The 26,126-nt window shown below is 44.5% G+C and overlaps 1 protein-coding gene across 4 annotated transcripts; it reads left to right on the top strand.

Moving 5' to 3' along the window:
- Positions 1 to 2,746: 2,746 nt before the first annotated feature.
- Positions 2,747 to 25,773, top strand: sema4ab (sema domain, immunoglobulin domain (Ig), transmembrane domain (TM) and short cytoplasmic domain, (semaphorin) 4Ab). Of its 4 annotated transcripts, none has more exons than XM_026156670.2 (17): positions 2,747 to 2,866; positions 3,031 to 3,161; positions 3,426 to 3,516; positions 5,716 to 5,882; positions 7,416 to 7,576; positions 8,647 to 8,706; positions 9,184 to 9,282; positions 9,468 to 9,561; positions 12,549 to 12,671; positions 12,946 to 13,073; positions 13,677 to 13,858; positions 16,235 to 16,379; positions 20,911 to 21,100; positions 21,263 to 21,378; positions 22,165 to 22,328; positions 22,923 to 23,017; positions 23,314 to 25,773. In XM_026156670.2, the coding sequence occupies exons 4-17, from the start codon at positions 5,786 to 5,788 to the stop codon at positions 24,129 to 24,131; spliced, it is 2,472 nt and encodes an 823-aa protein (XP_026012455.1). In that variant the 5' UTR covers positions 2,747 to 2,866; positions 3,031 to 3,161; positions 3,426 to 3,516; positions 5,716 to 5,785; the 3' UTR covers positions 24,132 to 25,773. The 4 variants fall into 4 exon arrangements, with proteins under 4 accessions (XP_026012455.1, XP_080151920.1, XP_026012454.1 ...); XM_080295794.1 differs by having other exon boundaries at positions 3,382 to 3,516; XM_026156669.2 differs by having other exon boundaries at positions 3,031 to 3,516.
- Positions 25,774 to 26,126: the final 353 nt, after the last annotated feature.

Here is a 26,126-nt window from a genome sequence, read left to right as displayed (position 1 = left end):
GCTCAGGGAGGGGCGGGGCCATCTGCTGTGATTGGTTGTGGTGAGAGAAGGAAGACAGGATAAAGACATAAGAAAATCCACCTGCCAAACTCCTTGTTGACTGCTGGTGACTGCCCCAACAACAAACTTGCCCACTCTTGCTTAAAATATGACTTTAGCTGCTTAAACAAATGGATGAATGGAACCGTAGAATATCCTGTTCAGTCTGAGACAATCTGGGGAGCTGTTTTCAGCAGTTTACCCCTAACTGGATTAGTACTGGATGTGCACTGCTGCACGTTTTCAGTTATTGACAGTTTTTGCAGGGCTGGACTGGGACAAAAATGTATATGTGTATATATTTCATTTTGTATGATTATTATTATTGAAAAAGGTTTTAATCAGGTACAGTTGTTGTTGGGTTAGTTCTTAGTTGCCTGCAACATGTGACAATAATTAAAAGTCACACTTGAGCTATTAGCAGTGACTCGTGATCAAAGCAACCGTTCATTTTAATCCTTGAATCTCTCCCTTCCTGATTATGTCCCTTCATCTGTTTTCTTACCATTTAATTTCACCTTCCTCCATCTCTTCCTTACTTCTCCACAGCTGATGCGAGCAGCAGGTCTGGTTACTAGCTGCTTGTAGCTGTTACAAGCTGTTACTAGTTGTAACTAGTTGTTGCTGGTACTGTTCAAAGGTATGCCAGATTACCAGTCCAGCTCTGGTTTTTGCTCCAATGAACAGAGACAGTTGAAAAGCAAACACTGGAGCCTGTTCAAACCTGAAACTGTCTGAAGCACTGGGCAGCATTGTGGTTCAGTGGTTTTTATAGTTTTCTTTCTGAAGTATCTACCCCGTCACGTCTGAGTTTGGTAACTATGGTTCTCGTTCTCTACCTTGGTTGTTAGTTTCCTGTTGTGCTCTTCCCAGTTGTGTTGTGTGTCTGTCCAATATCTTTGTGTTCTGTCTCTATGTCAAGCTCACGTGTCTTTATCTGTGTGCGTATGTGATACTTGCTGTTTTATTGTGACAGACCCTCATCTCGTGTGTGTCTTCAGTTTTGCGTCCCCTCTCTGCCTGATTCCCTCTTTTGTATATATCGTCTGTTTCTCTGTCATCATCATCTTACCTTCCCTCACACTGTGTGTTCAGTTTGTGTGTAGCTTCCCAGTGAAGAAAATCCTTAGTATCAGCCCAATGTGAAGTGTCACTGATTACTAATTGTTTGCCCTTCTTTTCAATTTAACTCAACAGATGCCTTTCCCAGATATCTTAGCAAAAGGTGATAAAGGGAAGAAGAAAACTGAGCAGGTGGCTGACCGTCCTCTTCCCTGAAATTATGTGCTCTCATTTGTGAAGAGAATGGGATGCCATGGCAGACCAGCCAGTTCCAGTATTCTTTGGGGAACGTCAGACGATTTGGCTGGTGCTGGAATGTGAGCGCGTCCCGCTACTAAAGGACTGGCAGCGTTTGTTCTGTTCCTCATTGCACAAAGACAGCGGTCCTGAGGCACAGTGCTTACCTTTCTACAGTCCTGTCCTGCTTCCCCTGGTATCTCTACCACAGTCTTTCACAGCGAACGTCAGCTGCACCTAAACTGAAACATAACTCTGCCGTCTGCACAGAGTTTCTGCAGCACCAGCGAAACGTTCAGCGTGATTCTTGGTTTAGTTGCCAGATGTTTTTCATTTTAATTCTGCTTGTTTTTTATAGCTCAATAAAAGCCTTTTGAACACAGTTATTTGTTTTTCAAAACAAATTGTTGTAGTTTTCTGTTTTGGTCTGTTTGTTAGCAGAATTAAATGTTCAGGCACAGGAAGTGAGTTTTCATTGTAAAACAAAATCTCATCAATCCTTTGTTCTTTTTTTGTAGTTTTAAGTGAAAATTTACATAAAGACATACAGCAGCAGAAGATTTTTATTACTTTAAAATGTTTTTAACAACAAATATAGCAAAGTGAACAGTACTAATGTTTTTATGGCAGTATTATCATGTTATTACATGAAGTAAAGCCAGTGTTTATTAAGCTCAGGTCTTTCAGTATTCACATCCATCAGTGTGTAGTTGGTAAGAACTGTAATTAACAGTATACTGTAATTACTGTAATTGCACTTTTTTTTAAAATAGCTGGTAAATGATGGTATTAATTATGGAATAAAAGTACCAGATTTTTCACATAAAACGACTTTTTTATTATCTTGTAAAAATATGGACATTTTCTTTATTTTAATTGTGAAAAACTTGATGGTAAATTTCTCTTATTTTATGCATTTGTTTCTGGCGCTCCAGCTGCCAGAGTGTTACCAGCATGCTTGGCAGAGAGAGAACCTGACGCTGTTTAAAGGTTAACATGGATTCTTTTGTGAATATTAAATGTTTTGCTCTTGTAATGACCTTTAGTGGTCGATCACTCCTAGAAGAGTAACTGTTGCTCTTGACAATTTTGAACGTGGACTTTGTATCTGAACTCTTCAGAGGTGGCTTTGTAACCTTTTCCAGTGTGCAAAGCAACAAGAAATCTTTTCACTGAATTCTTCAGAAATCTTCCTTTTTTAGCACATATCATTCATTGATTAGGTTCTCCTTCTGACTTATAAATTCATTATTTTTTATGTTATTTTTCTGTGAAAATATGGAAAATCTCAAAGGATTCACAAACTTTTGCTATACTTGTCTTAACACCTTCATGTTTGATACTGAGAGGCATTCAGTCTGTTACCACATGGCTGTTTCCAGGTCACTGATAATCCTCCCCAATCTTCTTTTCTCCTCATTAGCCATCTTACCTGCTGCTGCGCTCACAGTGAAGCCTGTGACTTATTCTGAAGAACACTAATTTCACATGCTGTGGCTTGGACCTTATGTTAGTGCTGGGAATACTGGTAAATAGTAATATATGCTTCCACTGTATGTAATACTGGGACATGACAGCTAAATGGATGTTTAGATCAGCAAAGAACTTTGAAATGAAGCTAATAAATGCATCGTCTCAAAGAGCAAACTGCGTTTTGATGGTCACATCAGTGTGGTTTGACTGATTCTGCAGCTACACCTGGTTTGTGTATAACGGGGTCTGCAGGTGAAACAACCCGAAGGGAGATTTTTGAGTCAGATCAAGATTCCCCAGCAAAGCATCAGGATAGAAATCAAGAAAAACAGCAAGATTCCTAACAAAAGGTATGTCCACACGTGACACATGTTGACCTCATATGTGTTTATAAAAACACTTTACATGTTGTGTGCTAATGTAAAAATTCATAACTAGAGACGTGTTGTTCAGCTAACATACTGCAACAAGTAACAAAAAAGGAACATCGGTTGGTTGAAGACTTAATCGAACTCACAATGAAGGCTTGTCTTGTTGGATGTCATGTATATACTACTGACATGTACAAAGCAAGGGCAGGAACTGCTTTCTCTTCACTTCTCTGTGTACCATAGCCTGAGACATCCTGCATGTGAACTTCACTCAGAGATGGAGAAAGATAAGCACAACAGACCAGGAGAGGAGGAAGCGCAGTTATATTCAAAGGTAAGGATGCTGTTTGATAAACTGGAAATATAAAGTTTACATGTAAGTGTTTTTAAACCAGATGCTGTGTCTGTACATGTGACAGTGTCTTGAACAAAGGTAACTTTGTGTTATTTAAAAACAGTCATCAGATTAGTGCAGGTTAACTATTAGTTTACTGTACTGTGAAGTTAAAGTACTGAACAGCATGTGACTGGTGCTCATGGTCAGAGTTACATCTAGTGTTTAAAGTTAAGCTGGTGATGCTTCAGTCAGTCATTGAACTTTCTACTGTAGAGCATAGAAATCAGCCAGGACAAAGGCTGCTGAATGCAGTGGTATAAATGCACTCAGAGCAGCACACATCAGCTGATCACAGCCTGCACACTAAAGACATCTCAATGGAAATGATTGTGCTCATCTGACTCATTTCCCTGTTTAGAGACAAAGTTGTTCTCTACAACAGGACATAGCCATTATTTATTTATTTATTTCCTTCTTTTTCTCTGCTCGTGTTCTACAAGCTAAGTCCACTTATTAGACTTGTTGGTATTCCCCGTGTACTGACATTATTTTGTTACTAGAATAATATTTTAGCCTTCTTACTTTGAGTACTTTTCAGAGCATGTACTTTTTCACTTTTACTTGTGTAAAAAAGTTGAATCTGACCATCCTGCAGCTGGACTAAACATCACAGCTGTCCTACAAACCAGTTTCCTGTCAGGATTTTGCTTTTTTGTTTGTTTTGTGTGTTTACTTATTTCTTCCTGGAAAGATAAAAAATATCACTCATCTAAACGATATGAGATGGAAACCTGTTGGTCATTAGTCAAGTAGTCAAACCCACACCAAGGTGTCCACATATTATTTCTAAAGGCCTTGTTAAAGAGGAGGCCATGCTGTATACACCAGGGGTCTTAAAGTCACAGCCCAGGGCCCACCTGCGGCCTACTCACACTGATGTGAGGAGATATAATGCAGCCTTAAAGTGACTTTTTTGTTTGTTGTTGAGTGAAATGTTAAAATAAGTTCTTCAAATGATTGAATATGAAGGCAACATGAGCAGAGGCACAAACATGAGAGGGTGTGTTAGTTCACTGACAGACTCACAAACTAATGTGCACACTTATGTCTGCACTTCGGTTTTGTTAAATATGAACACAATGACAGCAGAAGTGCTGCCACGTGTGCACAGGCAGAGAGGACCAATGAGTTTATTTGGTAGTTCAATGAAAGGCTTCAGTTAGTTAAGAGGGAGGAAAATGCAGTTTTATCTTATTATGCAATATTTGATATTTAAAAAACAACTACATTTTCAGAAATGTTTCTTTGTTTGTTGGTTTGTTTGTTTGTACTACTTGAACACTAACGTGGCCCACAGCGCATTTGGTTTCAGACCCCTGGTACACGCAGCTTGAACCTGGGGCCTGAGGAGGGCCTGTTGCTCGGACGTTGTAATGAGTACGGCCGCCCTGCAGGTGGAGGCCGGGCTTCCTAGATCTGCGAATGGGAGGAGGCATTGTTGTTATAGTAAAGGCTGAACCACGGTCAGCGTTTTCTCCTCGCGTTACTGATCCGCGAGTGTTGGACAGAATATTGGTGGTTTGGGAGCGATGGAAGGAAAACGGGGAGGAAAGGAAACGTAAGCTGACTTTTCTGTCTTTGTGTTGTCGCTCTGTAAGTTTTTCTAAGATAGAGTTATTTAGCACACAAGAAACTGTCGTCATTGCATCGTTACTCCACGTAAAACGCCCCAGCAGTAATCTGTAAACTCTGCGGGCTGTGCTGGCGGAGCCGTCCGCGTGCATGTGTCGCGTTACAGGGTCGAGCTCATCTTCAGGTTCGTGTTTTTTAAATCAGCGACATCTCCACACTGTGGAAACGTCGAGGCGCTGCCTGAGCTGTGACTCTTCATCACAGCAAGAAACAAAGACACAGCTGAACAAACAAAACGCAGCGACGGACCCATGTTCCTCCTCATGTTCCTCCTCATGTTCCTCCTCATGTTCCTCCTCATGTCCTCCTCATGTTCCTCCTCATGTCCTCCTCATGTTCCTCCTCATGTTCTCCTCATAGGTGATATCTCTGATTTCTAAACCTGTAGCTTTGATGCTTAGGCATATAAACATTAACGGAGTTACACAAACTCACCGTTGAAACAACACAAATCAATGCATTTGATTAGAGGACTGGACGGTAACGTGTGTGCATGTGTCTCAGATGGAGTGATGGACAGCAGAGTATGTGAACTTCAGTGTAAACGAGGCCAGACTCCATTATTCCTGCTGTGATGGAGATCCCCATCCTGCTGCCACTCGCCCTGGCCTTGCTGGGGTTTCTGTGCCCATGTGTGACAACACTGACTCCCAGAGTCTCCTTCCCCATGGGTGAGTGAAGCCTTTGAAACATCACGTGCATTTTTACCCCCTTTATCATGTTGGGTCATTTAAATGTATTAGGGATAGAACAAAGCACAGCGATGTGTTTGTTCTCTCACGTCTTTCATATACGAAATCGATTCTTGTGCACAGATATTGTGCTGAAACCTCATGAATTTAAAAAAAGGGCAAAATCATGTTAATCAAATTAACTGGGACACAAATGTAGTTGACAGTTATCATGTTAGATGGAGTACTGTGAGATTGTACACTTCAGTGTCTGATTATAATGCAAGTACAGGGCACTGTTTCAGTGCTTGTTTCACATGTAAGTAAAAAAAGAGGTTGAAATTCTGGAAGATGCATAAAAAATAACAGCAATAGTATCCGTGCACAACCACTTTCAGATCTCTTCAGAGATGTTCGGTCAGGTTCTGGTTGGGCTACCCAAGAACATCGACACAGTGAAGCCGCTCCTTTGTTATCTTGGCTGTGTTTCAGTACCTCTGGAGCAGGTTATCATCAAGGATGTCTCTGACCCTGACTAGTCCCCTAGTTCCTGATGGTGCATGATGCAGCCCCCACCGTGCTTCACTGTAGGGATGGTAGGGGCCAGGTGCTAAGCAGTGCCTCCAGAGTATCCTCCACATATGGTGCTTGGTATCTAGACCACAGAGTTAGATCTTTGTCTCATCAGATCAGAGAATTTAGTTTTTCATGGTCTGAAAGTCCCTCAGGTGACTTTTCCACCTGGCCGTACAGGCCTGATTGGTGGAGTGGTGCAGAGATGGTCATTCTGGAAGTTTCTCTTTTCTCCACAAACCAACAGTGGAGTTCTGTCAGAGTGACTTTGAACTTCTTGATCATCTGCCTTACAACGGCCCTTTGACTCCAAGCGCTGGTTCCAAACTTCTTCCTGAGGCCTCTGTGCTTATTGGGACCTTCAATGCTGCAGAAATGTTTCCTCTCCCCAGATCTGTGTCTTGGTTTAATCCTGTCTCCGAGGTCGGCACACAGTTGGTTGGACTTCACGGCTTGGTTTGTGCTCTGACATGCACTGTCAATTATGGGGCCTTAGACAGGTGTGGCATCCAATCAGCTGGATTTATCACCAGTCACGTGACACTTCACAGATTATCAGTGGAAACAGAATTGAGCTGACCTCAAGTTTGAGTGTCGTAGCAAAGGCTGTGAACACGTATGTACGTTATATTTTTTTACATTTCAACCTTGTTTCACTTTGTCATTATGGACTATTGTGTTTAAGCTTTGAGGTAAAATGAATCAGGTTATAATGAAATGTGGATTCTTTCTGTGTGCACTGTGAATTGTGTGTTTAGTGTTGAATAAGTGACTAAATAGCGTGGTCACAATATTTTCTGTGGCATAATAAACGTGGAAGAGACGTTTCGCAGACACCGAGTTCTTCGACATCTAAGCAGTTAACACTCTGTAGCCGGTTATATCTGGATCCTTTTAGTTATCTGTGGATATTTAATCCTAACATGCTTTGTCCTGATACAAACTGCTGTTTGATAACAGATAGTCCTGGGAGACGTCTCATCCGCTTCAACAGCCACGATGTCAGCAACACCACCACGCTGCTGCTCAGTGAGGATGGGGACATATTATATGTTGGAGCCCGGGACTCTGTGTTAGCACTGAATGTTAGCCACAAGGACAGCATCATACTGAGGAACAAGGTAGGGGCTGACTGTTGACAGATGCACACTTATGCATATTGACATAAAGTCACTTGAGATTATGCAAATGCAGATCAGATGGTCTCTGTTAGGAATTAGACTGTGAGGCTCTAAACAGACGTCCATGTGACTACCAATTGTTTATGACGGCCCGACTGCAGAGACAGTGAAACAACCATGTCTGTGCCCTGCTGGTGGACTTCAAAGAAGCCTAACAAGAAGGACTACTTGGCTGTCAAGTCTTCAGCTTCACAATCACTGCTTCACCATCACCTGTACTTTTTTAAATTTAAAGAACTCAAAAGAAAAACAGCACATTTTTTATTAAACTATTCTAAAGTATTTTTGCAAAACATTGCAGGCAGAGTCTCTGTTGCCAAGTTAAAATATATTGAAATATTTATTGTGTTTAAAGCATGAAATACTGGCTCAAAGATAGACGAGGAACCTGGCGCTTCATCCTTGTAGCCTGCACACCACAGCCTGCTTCTATTTTCATTCATTTTTTTTCACACTTGACGTTCAGACAGTAGTTTGAGAATTAGATCAGGACCTTTTCCACGTCTCCTTTCTCGTGTACTCCTATGTTAGCTAAGCTTGCCACATCTTGGCACAATCCGATAATCCAGTCTGTGGACTAGAGAGTACGTCCAGTATGACTAGTTTGACGTTTGTGTACTCGTATGTACCTCACACATTCAGTGTCACAGTTTGCAATAATCACACAGTAAAAAAGTGAAAGCATTTTTAACTGTTCCTGTTTGATGTGCTATTTAAGTCAGGAGACCACGATGCAGAAACCAGTATTTTATGTAGAAGCAGGCAGCTTTTTAAAATCGCTAAATGAATTTCTAAAGGTCCTTCTAAACATTCGGACAAACACAAACTGGGTTAAATCCTTTGTGACTGTAAAACTTGTAGTGCCTGCTTTTGGTGTATTTTTAAAAAAAATGCAGTCTCGAAAAGAAATGTGTTCTGGCCCGTGCTGTGATCTTTCACATCACGATCTTTACACAAACCTGCGGCTGTGGTTAATGTGAAGAACTTGATGAACTCTCCTCTTCTCTCAGCTGGACTGGACTCCTTCACATGAAGACCTTGAGCAGTGCTCCATGAAGGGAAAGAAAATGGTAAGTGTTCTGTTTGAATGTATGAACAAATGCTTTGAACCTGTTAAATTACAAATATACAAACCAAACGAGACAAAGGTGCCAATAATGTTCCAGCCCATATGGAAAAGATAGATATAGATATATATAAGATATATATAAATCTTATAAAGTTTTTATCTGTCTTGTATGAAACTTGTATGAAAAGCATACAAGAGTGAAAACAGATATAAGATCCCTTGAAAAATTATATAATGAAACTTGTATGTTTTGTATACTTACTAAAAAAAAAAAATGAAAGTACTGAGAAAGTGGCCACTTTCATGAGTAAATCATATGTTTTTACTATTTCTTTTCCATATGGGAGCTGGCAGTTACAGTCCCTTTTGATGTAACATGAGAATGTTTGAAGTTGAACCAACAGGTCCTGGTTTAGACAAACTGTTAACAGTTTTACATGAGCTGGTTTTGTTGAAATGTTAAACTTTGTGTTTCCAGGCTGACTGTCCCAATTTCATACGTGTGCTGCAGTTCCTGAACACCAGCCACATCTATGCCTGTGGAACGTTCGCCTTCAGTCCACGCTGCACCTACATCGTAAGGCATTTAAGTTGTTAGTTTGTTTAACACTGTGACAGTGTTACAGTGTTACTCACTGTTTAGTGATTGTAGCATAAACTTGATACAAAAAAGCTTGAATTTCCCTTTTTGTGTGTTTGTAGAAATGGTCCATTTAGCATTCACTTCAGTAGCAGCTTGACTTTTTCTCCTTGTCTTCCCAGAACACTGACACATTAACAATGAGCCTCAAGCCTGATGAAGGGAGAGGTCGATGCCCCTATGACCCTTATCAACGCAATACGGCTCTCGTTGTAGGTGAGGAAATGATGCCACAGCATGACTGGATTATTACAACTCTATTTTGGTGTCTCCCAGTGATCGCTGTCCTGTCCCTGTCCCAATCATCCCTGTCCCAGTTATCCCTGTCCCAGTTATCCCTGTCCCAATCGTCCCTGTCCCAGTCGTCCCTGTCCCAGTCGTCCCTGTCCCAGTCGTCCCTGTCCTGTCCCTGTCCCAGTCGTCCCTGTCCTGTCCCTGTCCCAATCATCCCTGTCCCAATCATCCCTGTCCCAGTCGTCCCTGTCCTGTCCCTGTCCCAATCATCCCTGTCCCAATCGTCCCTGTCCTGTCCCTGTCCCAATCATCCCTGTCCCAATCATCCCTGTCCCAATCATCCCTGTCCCAATCATCCCTGTCCTGTCCCTGTCCCAGTTATCCCTGTCCTGTCCCTGTCCCTGTCATCCCTGTCCCAATCATCCCTGTCCCAATCATCCCTGTCCTGTCCCTGTCCCAGTTATCCCTGTCCCAGTCGTCCCTGTCCCAGTCGTCCCTGTCCTGTCCCTGTCCCAGTCGTCCCTGTCCTGTCCCTGTCCCAATCATCCCTGTCCCAATCATCCCTGTCCCAGTCGTCCCTGTCCTGTCCCTGTCCCAATCATCCCTGTCCCAATCGTCCCTGTCCTGTCCCTGTCCCAATCATCCCTGTCCCAATCATCCCTGTCCCAATCATCCCTGTCCTGTCCCTGTCCCAGTTATCCCTGTCCTGTCCCTGTCCCTGTCATCCCTGTCCCAATCATCCCTGTCCCAATCATCCCTGTCCTGTCCCTGTCCCAGTTATCCCTGTCCCAATCGTCCCTGTCCTGTCCCTGTCCCTGTCCCAGTCGTCCCTGTCCTGTCCCTGTCCCAGTCATCCCTGTCCCAGTCGTCCCTGTCCCAGTCGTCCCTGTCCCAGTCGTCCCTGTCCCAGTCATCCCTGTCCCAGTCGTCCCTGTCCCAGTCGTCCCTGTCCTGTCCCTGTCCCAATCATCCCTGTCCCAGTTATCCCTGTCCCAGTCATCCCTGTCCCAGTCGTCCCTGTCCCAGTCGTCCCTGTCCCAATCATCCCTGTCCTGTCCCTGTCCCAATCATCTCTGTCCCAATCATCTCTGTCCCAATCATCCCTGTCCCAATCATCCCTGTCCTGTCCCTGTCCCAGTTATCCCTGTCCCAATCGTCCCTGTCCTGTCCCTGTCCCAATCATCCCTGTCCCAATCATCCCTGTCCCAATCATCCCTGTCCTGTCCCTGTCCCAGTTATCCCTGTCCTGTCCCTGTCCCAGTTATCCCTGTCCTGTCCCTGTCCCTGTCATCCCTGTCCCAATCATCCCTGTCCCAATCATCCCTGTCCTGTCCCTGTCCCAGTTATCCCTGTCCCAATCGTCCCTGTCCTGTCCCTGTCCCTGTCCCAGTCGTCCCTGTCCTGTCCCTGTCCCAGTCATCCCTGTCCCAGTAATCCCTGTCCCAATCGTCCCTGTCCTGTCCCTGTCCCTGTCCCAGTCGTCCCTGTCCTGTCCCTGTCCCAGTCGTCCCTGTCCCAGTAATCCCTGTCCCAGTCGTCCCTGTCCCAGTCGTCCCTGTCCTGTCCCTGTCCCAGTTATCCCTGTCCCAGTTATCCCTGTCCCAGTCGTCCCTGTCCCAGTCGTCCCTGTCCCAGTCGTCCCTGTCCCAATCATCCCTGTCCTGTCCCTGTCCCAATCATCTCTGTCCCAATCATCTCTGTCCCAATCATCCCTGTCCCAATCATCCCTGTCCCAATCATCCCTGTCCCAGTTATCCCTGTCCTGTCTCTGGCTGGTGGAAATTGCAGGATTGCACAGCTGCAGGATTTATTGGGGAATTCACAGCATGAAGCACTTTTGATGACTTCAAACACGAGCAGTTTTGAAGTTAACCTGGGTAGTAATGGTTCTTGCAGAGCTTATTACCTTCAGGCTGCAGCTGTGCAGTGTTTGCTGTGACCACCTTTATCCTTCATCAGAGCCTGAACTCGGTTCAACACAGTATGAACTTTGTTATGTTTCTTGTTATTTCTTTAATCGCTCTCAGGAATAGTTGTCCATGTTCTTGGAGGACATTTCAAACCTCTTATTTGAATGTTACCCCAACCTGTAAATGCCTTTTTTTCGATTAGCGAAGGCTAATCCACGAGGATGGGTGTGCTTTTACTGCATTATCAGCCGGTTTGGGATCTTTGTGTTGCTGAACATGAAGCCATTACCAATCAGAATCTTTCCATTAGTAGATTTTTGATCATTGTTTTAAAGATAAAAGGCCTTATTTTATCTTTTACCTTGAAGAAGGTCGGAGGTCCAAAGTAAGGTGATATTTAGAATGTGCATGTCTCAGTACAATGGCAGTAAGAAACACTGCTTTAAATGGCTTCATATATCATCATTATCACTTTGACCTGCAGATCAGTCTGTTGACCTTGAGGAGGTCAGAGGTCAAATGTGACATGACATTTTAAATCTTTATCAAATACTTTCTGCATGTTGATTGCGCACGCCACACATGCAAGTTATAGCGCGACCAATAAATCAGCTTGGTGAACGTAAGACGGTGGATTATTGACATGATTCTACTGTGTAAAGTGGAATCACGTTGAGTCCACTGAGAACTTTCATCGTGTTTACAGACAGTGTGTATGCACACAACCATGCTGCCAGCAGTGTGTATGCACACAACCATGCTGCCAACAGTGTGTATGCACACAACCATGCTGCCAGCAGTGTGTATGCACACAACCATGCTGCCAGCAGTGTGTATGCACACAACCATGCTGCCAACAGTGTGTATGCACACAACCATGCTGCCAACAGTGTGTATGCACACAACCATGCTGCCAACAGTGTGTATGCACACAACCATGCTGCCAGCAGTGTGTATGCACACAACCATGCTGCCAGCAGCCACAAAGATGGTCGAATATATTTTCATTGTGTCGCTGTTGCTCGTCAGTATGATGTTAGATGTTGTCATGTGTCTCAGATGGAGAGCTTTATACTGGCACTGTGGCAGACTACAGGGGGAACCGGCCAGTCATCTCAAGGCACCTCAGCGAGGGCAAGCGTGTCGACCTGAAGCTGGATGACACATTAGGATGGTTGGAGGGTGAGTGCAGCGAGTTCTTCCCCAACCTCAGATATTTGAATTTCTTTAATATTAGATACGTTTATGGCGTCTTAGATCAGTATCAATCCATTTGTTTGCTGGCACATCTTGTCTGTTACCTGTTATGTGGTGGGAATCACAAACATTGTAATAAGTGTTTCTTATTTCTGTTTAATTCTTGAAAATGTACTTGGATTTCCAGCTTTACCATGTCTTTCACACATTGTTTCCAGTAACTTACATTTCTGCTTATGTTACCTTCTGTTTGCCATAGATCCAACTTTCATCAGTTCCACATTTATTCCAGATGAAGAGAAAATTTATTTCTTCTTCACTGAAGTGGGCAGAGAGTATGACTTCATCGACAAGTTCATCGTCTCCCGCGTCTCTCAGATCTGTGTGGTAAGTGGGAACGACGGTGTCTACGAACCGTCCAAAGAGATTCTGCAAAGATTTAGCAGTGCTCTGATATTTGGAATTTTCTCCCAGGAACAAACAAACTTCACGAGCAGACCAAACCCGTCACGCAAACACTAATAGTCCTCATTCAGACACAGGAAACAGACAGCCAGTCACATGTGTGTCCAAGGCTACAGATGCAGTTATAGCATAACAAACCTTAAAATGCACTGAATGTTATGTGTTTATGAAATACAATGGGTGAATGTGCCTGCAAAGCCCTTTTAGTGGTCAGTAAGGCTGAATGTCACCATCACAGGCTGTAATAACAACTTTGTCTCTTTTGATCTTCTCAACATGAACTGGAGTGATGTCAGTATTTAAGAAATCCCCCTGTAAGGTAACTTCTTAGTGCGTCTGACGGTGCAGGGGAACTTAGTCAGCAAGGTGAAGCTGAATTTGTGACTCCACCCACATGACTGGATGACATCTCCAAGATTTCTACCTGTCAGGATTGTTATTCATAATTCTGTCAAAGGGCTGTAACTCTGACCTTTCTGTAATATTATGTACATGATAACATCACAGTGTTCTCTCATTTGTCAGAGTGATGTTGGAGGTCAGCGGACCCTGCAGCGACGCTGGACCACGTTCGCAAAAGCTCAACTGCTTTGCCAAGCTGACCATGAGCTGCCCTATAATGTGCTCCAGGACATAGACACCCTCCTGCCTGCAGAGGGCGCTCCTGTGGATGACATACTCTTTTATGGCATATTCACCTCTCAGTGGTGAGTGATGATGTCTCCTGAAAAAAATCACCATGTTTCCATTAATACAAACTTGCTGTTGAGATTGAGAAGCACAGTTTTCAGATCTTTGACCTACTGTGTAGGTGAAGCATGCGTAGATTTGATCTTTGGGGCATTTAGAAAACTGCAGTGATGTATCCATGCCATCTGACCGGGGAAGCATTCAAATCTGAGGGATGTGCTCTTCTGTACCAGTCAAGGAAGGCTCTCGTCATGCTCACGAGTCCTCCAGGCAGTCTTTCTGTGGCCTTCAGGGGCGAATTGAGGGTTGATATAACCAGGGCTGCACATAAGTGGTCCGCAGGTGTCAAAATAAAAGACGCGCACCAGATAAGAAGTTGCAACGCACGTAAGATTTTCTGGAGGAGGACAGACATTTGTTTAGAACTCTTAAAGATGTCAAGAAGCTCCTTTAAGCAGTTACTTTGGTGTTCCTCCACCTCCAAAGAATAGCAGAAGGAGTCCGAACCACAAAAGAAGCACGTATCCTCGGAAAAGTAGTTGCAGGAGGTGAGCTGGCTTCAAACAAATGATGATCGCACAGAGATGTGGTGCAGAATGTGCCGTGAAAATCCCACTCTAGTGGACAAAAACACGGCCTTTTATATGGACGCAAACACAGGTTGCAACTTCTTATCTGGGGCCCGTTCGTCGTACCTCGCTAAGTAGGTTAGCCGGATTAGATTGTTGACGATTTCGCGTGATCCTGGATCAGTCGGTTCCCCGAAGCTCATCCGGGACTTGCTGTCATAGCAACAGAGCCGTAAGCGTAAACCTGCTCGGGAGCAGGTTTACTTTATGTAAACAGGATTAGATCGCGGCCACGCAGGTATGTCCGCTTCATTTATACGAAAGCAACAGCGATATTCCACCACTGTTTCACCATAAATAAATATTATCAATGTAACTAAAGACAATGCAGCACCTGATCCATTTATTGATTTCACACAGATACATACAGGTCATTTCCTAAAAAAGGGAAATGTACTATTAACATTCTATTACATGTATGTGATTATTACAGATGTAATTCATATTTCAGAGTAGTAATTGTAAATTACTTCGTGTAATCAAGATGAGAGACCACGGCTATAAAAGCGAAGGTGGATTTGGGAAGCCTGTCGCAGCCATGTCCTGTCCGTATACGCGAGCAGCCCATTGTGGAAGGTGCAAGATTGATAAGGAGAGTCCTCAGAATTCAGCGTATATTGCGGGATAGACAGGATGCTTTAGCTCAGCGCGACAGTGTGCTCATAGAGAGATATCGATTTTCCCGTGAGGGTATTATTTACTTAACCAACTTGTTGACGAGGGGGTGCAGGACCACCACCTGTCTTTTTTTCCTCTGCCCTTTTCTTGGTTGCTGTTATGAACAAACTAACAGAGTATTACAGGCCAGTATTACCTTGCCAAGAGACGCAAAGCAATCTAAGAGATAAATATTACCATTCTGTAGAATACTCCTGTATTCCACTTTTACTTGTTCCCATGTTCTTGTGGGTCCTGTTGTGGCTCTAATGTGAAAGGGGATATAATATAACATATTATAATATAATATAATGCCATATGATATTGGACAATATAGTGTCATATGATAGATCTACCCTACCGCCTACTGGTGTTGGCCAGAGGGGCCGATGGCGCGATATGGCAGCCTGGCTACAACCGTAGCTGCCTCCACCAGTGTGTGAATGTGGGAGTGAATGAATAGTGGTATCGTAAAGCGCTTTGGGTGCCTTGGAAAGCGCTATATAAATCCAATCCATTATTATTATTATTATTATTAAATTACCTACGAGTTTGATTTGTCAGCAACTTTCTGCCAGCCCTCTCTCCTTGCTTTTGCAGCCTTTGCAGTGTTCTCTTGCGTTTTAATTAAACTCTGAAACTCCTGAAATCCCTCAATCATGAGTTCTTGCTCTGCTGCCGGAAAATACCGAGCACGCCCCTTCGACATTTTCGCCGACCAATCAGCGGGTTGCCGATCAATGTTTCTACTATCGATGCGTAGCCCCTTTTACGACACCCAGTGATGTCACATTCCTGCGTCCAGCTGTAGTAATCGTCAACAGCAAGTGTGTTCGGGGAACCGGATTAGCGAGCTCACGGTTAGCGCGATGATTTGATCTTGGATGTGTCATTTGATCTTGGATGTAGTAAGCGACGTACGAAGAACGGGCCCCTGGTGCTCGTCTTTTATTTTGACACTTATGTGCACCCGTGGACATAGAATACAACAGAGAAGAAATACAATTTAAAGGACGCACATTTAAGAATGAAACAAGTTGCTTGCCGTAGTTCCATGTTTCTGATTCTTCGTGACTGTATTCTTAATGTTTGTTTTTGATTAACCAGGTCTGTCAACTCTGGGCGATCAGCAGTGTGTTCCTTCCGCCTCACTGACATCAAATCGGTCTTTTCTGGTAACTACAAAGTCCTGAACCGGGACACATTACAGTGGAGTGCACGGGTTCAAGAGAAGGTCGCAAATCCAGGCGAGGTAAATGGTTACTTATGAAAACTTATTTAGAGTAAAGTCTCCATGAACCAGCGGGTGTACGTGCACACACGCTGCCTTCATGTGCAAAAACTAATTACATATTCACAGCTGTGAGAAACTTTAATTCTCAGATGTAAAAGTTTCACCATTATTTGTCGTCTTCTTCCACGTCATTACTGCCGTCTGGTCCTTCCTGCTTTCTCACTACTTCCTACTTCTGCTCTTGGTACCAAGTTCACACTTTCACAGTTAGCTTAGCATTCTTTATACAGATGTGGATAAAATTATTAGCATGAAATTTCAAGTTTTTGTCAAAATTTTGACAAAACAGAACAAAGGATTTCCAACATAGCATTTCTAAGCATGCTAGTTTTCTTTAGAAAGCATAAATGATATATATTTACTCACAATAATAGAATTATCTGAGAAAGTGTTTTTTCCAGGGTCAGTATAAATTATCCCTGAATAACAAACCAGGTTGTGCAATGATGTGCTTTAACTCTTTAAAGCTGAAAGCTTATAAAATTAAGTTAAAACTGAGGTTCCAGTGTCTCGTGTGTCACAGAGAAAGCAGCAGCCGAAAACCAAATCAAATCTGTTTACATGAGAAAAATGATTTTTGATGCTCACAAAGCAGGAGATGGATACTCAAAGTTATCGCAGCGTTTCCGAGTTGTTCTACTGAGATGTATCATCGAGAAATGTAATGAGAGCCGAACAGGACAGAACAACTGTTGCAGAAGTGAAAGATTTTAAGAAAACGCTGCCACAACACGAGTGAATGACTTGGCCGAGTTGGGAATCGGAGTCTCAAAGAAGATGATCACTTGACTCCTGCACAGGAACTTACGACCTCAAACCAGACTCAGCCTGGAGCAGGATTAGGGGAAGTGCGTGCTTTGGTCAGATGACATTAAACTACAGCTCTTTGAGATGCTTCTTATTTTTGGATTTATGAAGAAGAAGGATATGTGACCATTTTAAACCTCAAGCACTCTGCAGCAGAAACTGGGTCATCGTTTGTCTTCCAACATGACAACAACTAAAACGTACGTCTCTCCTGGTGAACGTTATCGACTGACCTGCACAAAGCTCCGACTCGGATCTCGCTGAAAATCTGTGGGTGAACTGAAGAGAAGAGTCCATGCCATCAAACCTGGAGGAGCTACAACAAACGACTGCAGCCTGATATACAGCAAAAAGTGAAGAATAGCATCGGGGAGCTAATAATGTTAACCTCAGTATTTATTGGTTTTTTGGAAAGAAAAAAAAAGTTTGGATGAAGTTATTTGGAAAGTTGTGTCAAAAATTCCTTTCTCTGTTTAGTAACACCGGGGAAATTCAGTTTACCAAAGTAAATGATATTTTTTCTAAATGCATCTGATAACGACTGTGTTGAGTCTGTTCCTTCCCATTCCCTGCAAGGCCACCTGGGTTGGCTGGAAGACTGTTTACTTAGCCTGGCAGGGCGAAGGACACTGTCTCAGCTGAACTATGGACACGCACACACATACATATACTGATACTGATAAGCACTCACCGACGCATCACCCTCCCTACCCCGGATCCAACGCCACCTCCAACGCTTACCTCCTCTCTGATCTGGACATCGGGTCAGTTGGAGGCGCAGTCCTGTATCTCCCCCTCCTGCAGGAGGGGGAGATACAGGAGAGGTGGAGGAAGATCTCAGCCTGGGTGTTTATTGTCTTATGTAGTCTGGAAGATGAGTGGATGGTGGGGTGGGTGCAGTTTTCTCTGTGGTGGGGTTGGGTGGACTGTCCCGGGCTCTGTGGGGCCGGGAGGCGCTGCTGCACTGGGCCCCGGTCTGGATGGGCCTGGGCCCCCTTTCCCTGGCGGGTCGCAGAGTATGGGGGTGCCTACTGGGGTCAGCGGGGGAGCTGGCCCCAGGGAGGGGTCACTTGCCCCTCCCTCCCTCCCCATCTCCAGCTGCCTCCCTCTTCCCGCTCCACCACAACCACCCACACATGCAGGGCCTTGGAGTAGGGGTATGTCACCAGGGTGCAGAGGAGGCTACCCCCCCCCCCCCCCCCCCCTCTGTCCCCTTCTGGCTGCCTCTGCCTCAATTTTATCCCACAACTTAGACATTCACATTACTCACACTCTCATTACACATACATGTAGGATCTTGGGGGTGGGCACGATACACAGAATCCAAATTACCATCAGGGTGTACACCTCACCCCTGGCATCGTTGCCCACCTCTCAATGTTAAATACACGTAGACATTGAGGGCTAGCAGGAGGGACCATGCGCTTACCTGCTGCTCTCTGGCAGGTAGCTCCAAGCCCTCCTGGGTTTTAAATGCACCTTAGAAGACACATGCATCAACACTACAATGAGCGGGTGGAGGGAGGTTTGGAGTCTTCTCTCACCCCCATTCTCTGCGACCTGCTGGAGCAGGGGGGCTAGGACTAGGAGGAGGAGTTGGCCGTCCGACTGCGGTCTGGAGTGTGGGGCCTCCCTGCTGCTGCGGAGTCGGGGCGGTCTGCCTCCCCCCACCGCAGGGAAAAGGGTAACACCACCTGGGTCTGGGTGCAGTTCCCCCTCCAGGGGCGGGGGTACCTAGACCCGGTTTGTAGAGTACGCTTGGGGAGTGTGATCGTGTGTACAGCGTCTCTTTATGTCTGTCTCCACGTTGGTTGAGTGTGGAGTAAGTGCATATGAGAGCATGAGGGTGGGAATGGATGTTTGTGTCTGTGTGTGCCTGTATGTCTGTGTCTATATGTCAGGTTGGGTGTCAGGCGCCACCTCTCTGGGGACATCTCAGGCCCTCCAAGGTTTGGAGGGCCTCACCACCACTTCCCCTGCCAGTGGCGGACTCCCTCAGACATCGGTGCGTTGGTGGTTCTTTGTGTCCGGGGATGGGCGTCCGGGTACACACCGGCTCACTCCTTGGCGGCCGCTTATCGGGGCCTGGAGCCTGGGGCTCGCTCGGGCCACTTCGGAGGTGGGGTGCTCCCGGCCTCTCGGCCTGGGGCTCGGTCACTCAGGCACGGCTGGCTGCCGGCGGAGCTCACGGGCGCGTCACTTCCACCCCCCCTGGCTTCTGCTCCGCGGCTGCTGAGTGAGCCCTCATCTGGGACTCTCCTCAGCTCTTTCTGGGACAGTGGCGCGGCTGCCCCTCTGTTGGTCTTCCTTGGTCTCTTGTGTTCTGGGGGCCTCTGGATGTCTGGAGTTTTGATCTCCTCCATACCTGCTTCATGCCCTGGAGGACGGGGCTGTGGCCCCCCCACACCCTCTAGCAGATCATTACATGAAGGAACCTTTTAAAAACAAGCGCGTCCATGCTCACAGGTGTACACACGGGTGATCACACCCACAAACTACACCCTTTTTGGCTCCTACCTCAAAGCACACTGTGTTCTGTTGATCTTATGTGCTGCACAATAATGTTTAATATTTAGTATTTACTGTCATATTCCCATATATCATTGTGATGTTGTTTATTCTATTACTCTTGTTCTCTTCTGCTTGCTTTCTTTTTTCTTTCTCAGCAGGTGATCCAGGTGATTGATATATGCATTTTTTTTCTCTGCCCGTTCTGTTGGTTTTTGGTTTTTGCCCTTCTCCCCCGTCCCTCTTCTCAGCTGTTTCTCTTTCCCTCTTTCTTTCTCCCCTTCTTTCCCCCAGTCAAGTCTGTCCCGTATTCAGTAAGTGAAAATAAAATAAACAATAAAAGGTGAATCAAATGGACCATTACGGCAAGGCTGGGATGGTCAATTTGGTAAAGTAAATCCGTTGGGCATCTTTCTTTGCATTTAGACAACAATTCTGATGCAAAAGAGCCAAACGGGACAGGCCAAAAAAAAAAAAAAAAAAAGTTGGAGGCGCAGTCAAAGATTGCAGCGGTCCCAGATCAGATGTCCACACTGGAACTCTTTCCCATGTTGCTGTCTGTGTTTATTGTGCTGTGGTGTGTTGATATCTGTGCATTCCTGTATTATCCTTCTGTGTTGCACATTTCAATGTTTTTTTTCCTCGCTACCTGGCCTGACCTGTCTCCCCAATGTGATGTTTGTATTGTATGTATGGTCGGCAAGGTCTGTCATCTCGGTTGTGGGCAAAAGACCTGCAGCTGACAAATAAAGGCTATCTCATCATCATCTCTCATCATCATCTCACCCAGATTTTAACATATTTCCTTTTCCATACTTTCATATTTCAACACACCCACTAATGTGTTCAGAATATTGTAAACTTATTAACATCGACACTGTAGTCCTTATTATAAATGTTTTCTTAAAAATTCTTTAAATGCTCTACTTCACATTTCAAAGCGCTGTTCAGATTTGAAACATGTAACTATGGGCAACATAACAGTCGGCAGGGTGAAGTGGACGAGACCCACAGGCTGAGGTGTAACCTAAATACGTTAGAGCGTTGAGTGAGTGAGCAGGGAGCAGTTTCGCTGATGGCACGCTCTCTGCTGCTCATAATGTGCGATTAAAAAAGTGCCGCACAAATGGAAATGAATACAAAAATAATTAGTTTGTGTCAACTTTTGTGTTAGTGTGGCCTGCACAACGCCTCAGACAATGCCCTGCGCTTTGTCAAAGAGAACTTCCTGGCAGATGACAGTGTGCGAGCAGTTGGAAGGAACCTGACCATGGTGTCTGCTGAAAACACCTACAGCCACCTGACTGTCCAGAGGGTCCAGGCAGCCAACGGCAAACACTACACTGTCCTGTTTCTGCTTACAGGTAGGACTGCAGGCAGAGCAGTAAAATACACAACTAACACATTTCAAAGGCTGAACTCTTCCACGACTACCAGGCTGACACCTCACAGTACAGGTTATATCCTCTCAGCACTTCTTCTTGAATAGTTTTATGTTATTAATGATTTCTTTTCTGATGTTTCAGAGTCTGGTTACTTGCATAAAGCAGTGCTGCTACTCAGAGGGGCCCATATCATCGAGGAGATTCAGGTCTTTGAGCAGCCTCAGCCTGTCAGGAGCCTGAAGCTCTCCATACCCAAGGTGCACGCTGCTGCTGACGTTTGGTGGTTCAGTTCCATTTAGGTTTTTAGACTATTGGAGGCAATGGAGACAAAGACGTGGCAATGACCATAGAGTTCCTGTGTGCTGCTTTGAGGGTTAATTATTTATGTATTATTATTTAGCTCCAAGCTACACTGCTAAATAAAATAAAGGAACACGTAGGAAACCCATCTCAAGGTCATGCTGGACGTTCATACTGATATGGACCGACGGACACGTCAGGGACAAAAGGATGTCACATTGTTGGATGCAAATGAATTCAAAGACACACTGAAAGATCAAAATGAAACTAATGATATGGCAGACTGGTCCATTTTGCCCAGATTCCATTGCAGCAACTCAAAGTAGTGCTCAGTCCTTTGTATGTTCCCCACGTGCCTTCTATGCCTGACAGCATCAGGGGAATCTCCCAGTGAGACAGCAGATAGCGTCGTGGGGAATCACCTCTCTGAGCTCAGGGACAGTCGGAGGTGCAAACTGGCTGCATCGAATGGGACGTGACATAATGTCCCAGAGGTTTACCGTGCACTCGGTTCAGTTATCTATTATTTTTATGAACATGCTGGAGTCCTTAACTGATCAATTTGCAAGTCTGGGTAAAAAGTAGACTTGATCTCTGTGTTGATCCAGATGTTCTGCAGGTAAACCGTTTGAACTCAGTTTTGCAAACTAGATAAAGTTTCTCCATCACAGTGAAGCAGGATGATGTCATTGCGACAGAGTACTATACAGACATGTCTGAAGGCTTATTCTGTCCCACTGCAGGGAGTGATTTATATCGGCACGTCGGAGGGCGTCGTGAAGGTCCCGACAGCTAACTGTTCTTTTTACTGGACCTGTGCTCAGTGTGTTCTGGCCCGAGATCCCTTCTGTGGTTGGGATCCTGCCAGTAGGGTCTGTGTGATGGTCTCTACAACAAACACTAACCTGTGAGTAACACTACATTTTTATTATGATTAATACGTTCAGCACACACGATCTGCTCACATATTTTATTATGAAACACAAGGTTGCACAATGAAACTACATCAGCTGAGGAAGGAGTCGGTAATACCAAACTGTGCAAAGCTAGTCAACTTTTATTCTTGACCTTGTAGCTTTTGAGCCGGTAGCACAGCTTTGTTTAAATGAATCATTTACAGGCGCGACCACACATCTGGATACTCCAGGTGGGATTATACAACATCCATGTAGGAATTTCCTCCCTCTCGGTCAATGTTTAATGGTCTTGTTCTTATCTACTTGGCACCTTTCTATTCTTCCTGAGCACTCAAAGCGCTCCGTGCAACTTTTTCCTCTGTGAAAGTGTGTTGTAACATTCACACACATCATACTTGGGTTTGTACCTTGCCCAAGGATATTTGGCAGATTGAAGCAGCCAGGGATCAAACCACCAACCTTCCAATTAATAGATGACTGCTTTGTGAATTTCATGTTTTTACTTCTGGTTTGAGGATTGGTCATCAGTGGGGAATCTGTGAAACCTAGTGCCCACCTTCTCTGTTAATGGTTTCCCTCCTCAGAGCCCAGGACATAGAAAGAGGAAACGCTGAAGAGGCATGCAGCAGTGTTTCATTAAATCACAAGAGCAGATTTGGTCCAAACAAACTGCCTGCGGGTGAGTATAACATCTTTTTAATATCTATTTTAGTCTGAAGATTAAATGGAGGAGAAAAGTCTAAAAGGAATGAAATAAATCATGAAAAGTCACACGTCTGAGGTTTTGTGTGGGCTGTGAGTCAAACATATAAAACATGAATTTGCTTTATTTAACTTTTACTTTTCTAATTTAGACATGATTGTGTGAAGTTCAGATTTTTCCAATAGATTCTTGTTTAGAAGCACGGTCATTGTTCTTAGTTTCTGTGATATCCAAACACCTGTTTCTGATGCAAACTATAATCTGTATGTCAGCCTCGTGTCCTCCAGGCGAGCTGGTGTCTGTGTCTCTGAACGAAGTCGTGCGGCTGCAGTGTCCTGCTGCATCACGACTGTCTCAGCAGCTCTGGGAGCGTCCCAACAGTCGGCTGTCCTCAGACTTGTATCTGAACTTGGAGGATGGGAGTCTGAGCTTTGTGGCCACCCCTGCCACACTGGGCCACTACCTCTGCCTGTCCACTGAAAATGGCTACCAACAGACTATGGCCATCTATCATGTCAAGCAGAAGACCAGCCCTCTGTCTCAAACTCCAACCAGCTACACCCAGCCTCGGACAAATGCCATACCCACAACACAATCTATGGCCAAGCCGGGATCTGGACTCCACATATCTGTAGGAACAGAAACGCACCAAGGAGAGTCTAAGACAACGCCATCCAACAGGAACACTCAAGTCACCACCAGACAGCTGGGCAAAAACCTGACCTCATGGACAAAGCAGCCTCGACAGAGAGAATTAGAGCTCCGGGATGGGGAAGCGCTGCTGGCCGCCCAAGCCCCATGCTATTTAAAGGAGCTGGTAATTGTGTCACTTTTGCTAGTGCTGTCCCTCAGTTTGTTAATCACCATATTTCTGTTTGTCATCACACAGCGCTGCAACCACAGAACAGCCCCACAAGCAGCAACCATAGACTCTGACAGAAGGACCCCTGTAGAGCAGGAGGCCCGAAGGGCGAATGTGTTTCTGAGCAAAAGGAATGAACAAGGACAGCAAAGTGGACATGGCAGCGAGTTGGTTTGTAACGCTGCGCTTTCAGGTTCTAATGGACATTTGCCTAACACCCCCATCTAAACAGAGGTACAGTGTTACAGATGAAAAAAGTCACGTGGCACTCAAAGACTCCTGATCTATGGGAAGTCTTTGGCAACAGGAGGAAAAGGATTTAAAACTTTATTTGAAGGGCGAGGAAGTAACACAAACCATTTTAAAGTGGTTTTCATGGGATTTGACTTATTATTCTATACATGCAGTTTTAATGTCCTGGTGTACATTGAAATTACAGCTCAGTTTAGGTCACAAATAAGGTCCCATATGCAACTGAAAGTGGCTGCTGAGGGGGCCCATCCCAATCGGTAAGATCTGTGATCGTACTAATAAATCAAAGAACTGTGCGTGGGATCACTTTTCTCAACAGCCATTTGCTGGCAGCATTTGTGAGTATTGTTGTGGTGGAATAAGAGGCGTGGGGAAATGAATGTCTCACAAATATAAAGCTTCAACTGTTACACCTAAGTGCCAGACCCTTCCTCGAACCCTCAAACAGGCCTTTGAAGGGTTGTGAAAAATGTCTTCCACAGTGTCATTGCTGTGATCTCAAATAGCCGGACAACAACACACAACAACACACAACAAGACTGTAAAATTACACAATTGCGCCTGTTCTGCACAGCTACATTTGGAACAGGCGCAATTGCTGTATAACCGTGTGTGTTGTAACTGCCCAGTCTTTTTCACAGCTCGAACTGGTGTATTGATGGAGATCAAACATTTGTCACACTTGGTACTGGACCCGCTGAGGTCCCAGTTCTGATAACTGACTTGTCTGTAACACTTTCACTGCTGATTGCCTGAAGCTGACACGCTTTTGTGTGGAAATAACTGGAATAAAGTTTGCACACGATTCTAAAAAGACGAATTTAGCAGCTGTTTCTGGCAGCCGTAGCTTTGGTGGTCAGTAATTGTGTTCTCCTAAACTGTAACATTTAGGTATTTGTAAGTAGTGGTGACAAAAACCTGGTTAAAATCTCTCTGAATAGGAGCACTGATCCAATGAAAAGCATAACTGTTGATTAGCTGTGACGTGTTGGTTCTGAATGTTCTGGTTGGTCGTCATATTATAGCTGGTTATGTTCTGACTATTCTGTTCTCGCTTGATAGCTTCATTTGGTAAAAGGTACAGTTCTGTCCAATGCAGCTGCTTCTTTAAATATTTTTATAGATTAGTCAAATGCAACACCAGTAACTGCCACAGTCGGCCAGTTGTACAGCTGTATGCACCTTTTAGAACAAGAAATCATTTGTTTCCATATATTACATTTTGATCAAAATGTGTAAGGATCAGAAAATGTATCCAAAGACGTGTGTGTGTGTGTGTGTGTGTGTGTGTGTGTGTGTGTGTGTGTGTGTGTGTGTGTGTGTGTGTGTGTGTGTGTGTGTGTGTGTGCACGCATGTGTGCGTGCGTGTGCGTGTTCACATAACTTTGTAGCACATGGTCAGGGTGAGTCAGCCAAGTTTCTTTTCTTGTGTGACAAAACAAAGTGAATGTGCCTTTGCTACATGTTATGTGACGATCCTGTGGAGCTGTTTGTACTTCTCACCATTTGGACATGTCAATAAAAAAATCATCCACAACTGTAATAAAGACTCAACATATTTATATTCACTTCAATAAACAGGTTTCTGAAATGTTATAAAATATATAAAAAACCATCACATTTTGTTTTATGTCTTCTCAATTTTTTAACGACTTGGAAATCCGTCTGCTCTGCCATCGTCCTCTCAGGACGCTTTTGTACAGCACTCAATGAACTTCTGTTAAAACCTAAGTAAACTACACAATTCACTAATAAAACCACCTTTCGCAGCATTAACTTGAACTTGAAGTCTTTCACGTTGCTGTGGAGGAATTTTGTCCCACTGCTTTACAGGGTTCCTTCGGTTCATTCATCCATAGTGTCTTTAAGGTCCTGCCACAGCATGTCATTCAGATTGGTTTGCTTGTATATTTACTGTTGTGCTTGGGATCATTGTCCTGCTGCGTGATCCAATTTAGGCAAAGCTTTAGC

This window comes from Astatotilapia calliptera, chromosome 22 (assembly GCF_964374335.1).
Source record: "Astatotilapia calliptera chromosome 22, fAstCal68.1, whole genome shotgun sequence".
Taxonomy (NCBI): Eukaryota; Metazoa; Chordata; class Actinopteri; order Cichliformes; family Cichlidae; genus Astatotilapia; species Astatotilapia calliptera.
This window is presented reverse-complemented; position numbering and strand designations above follow the sequence as displayed.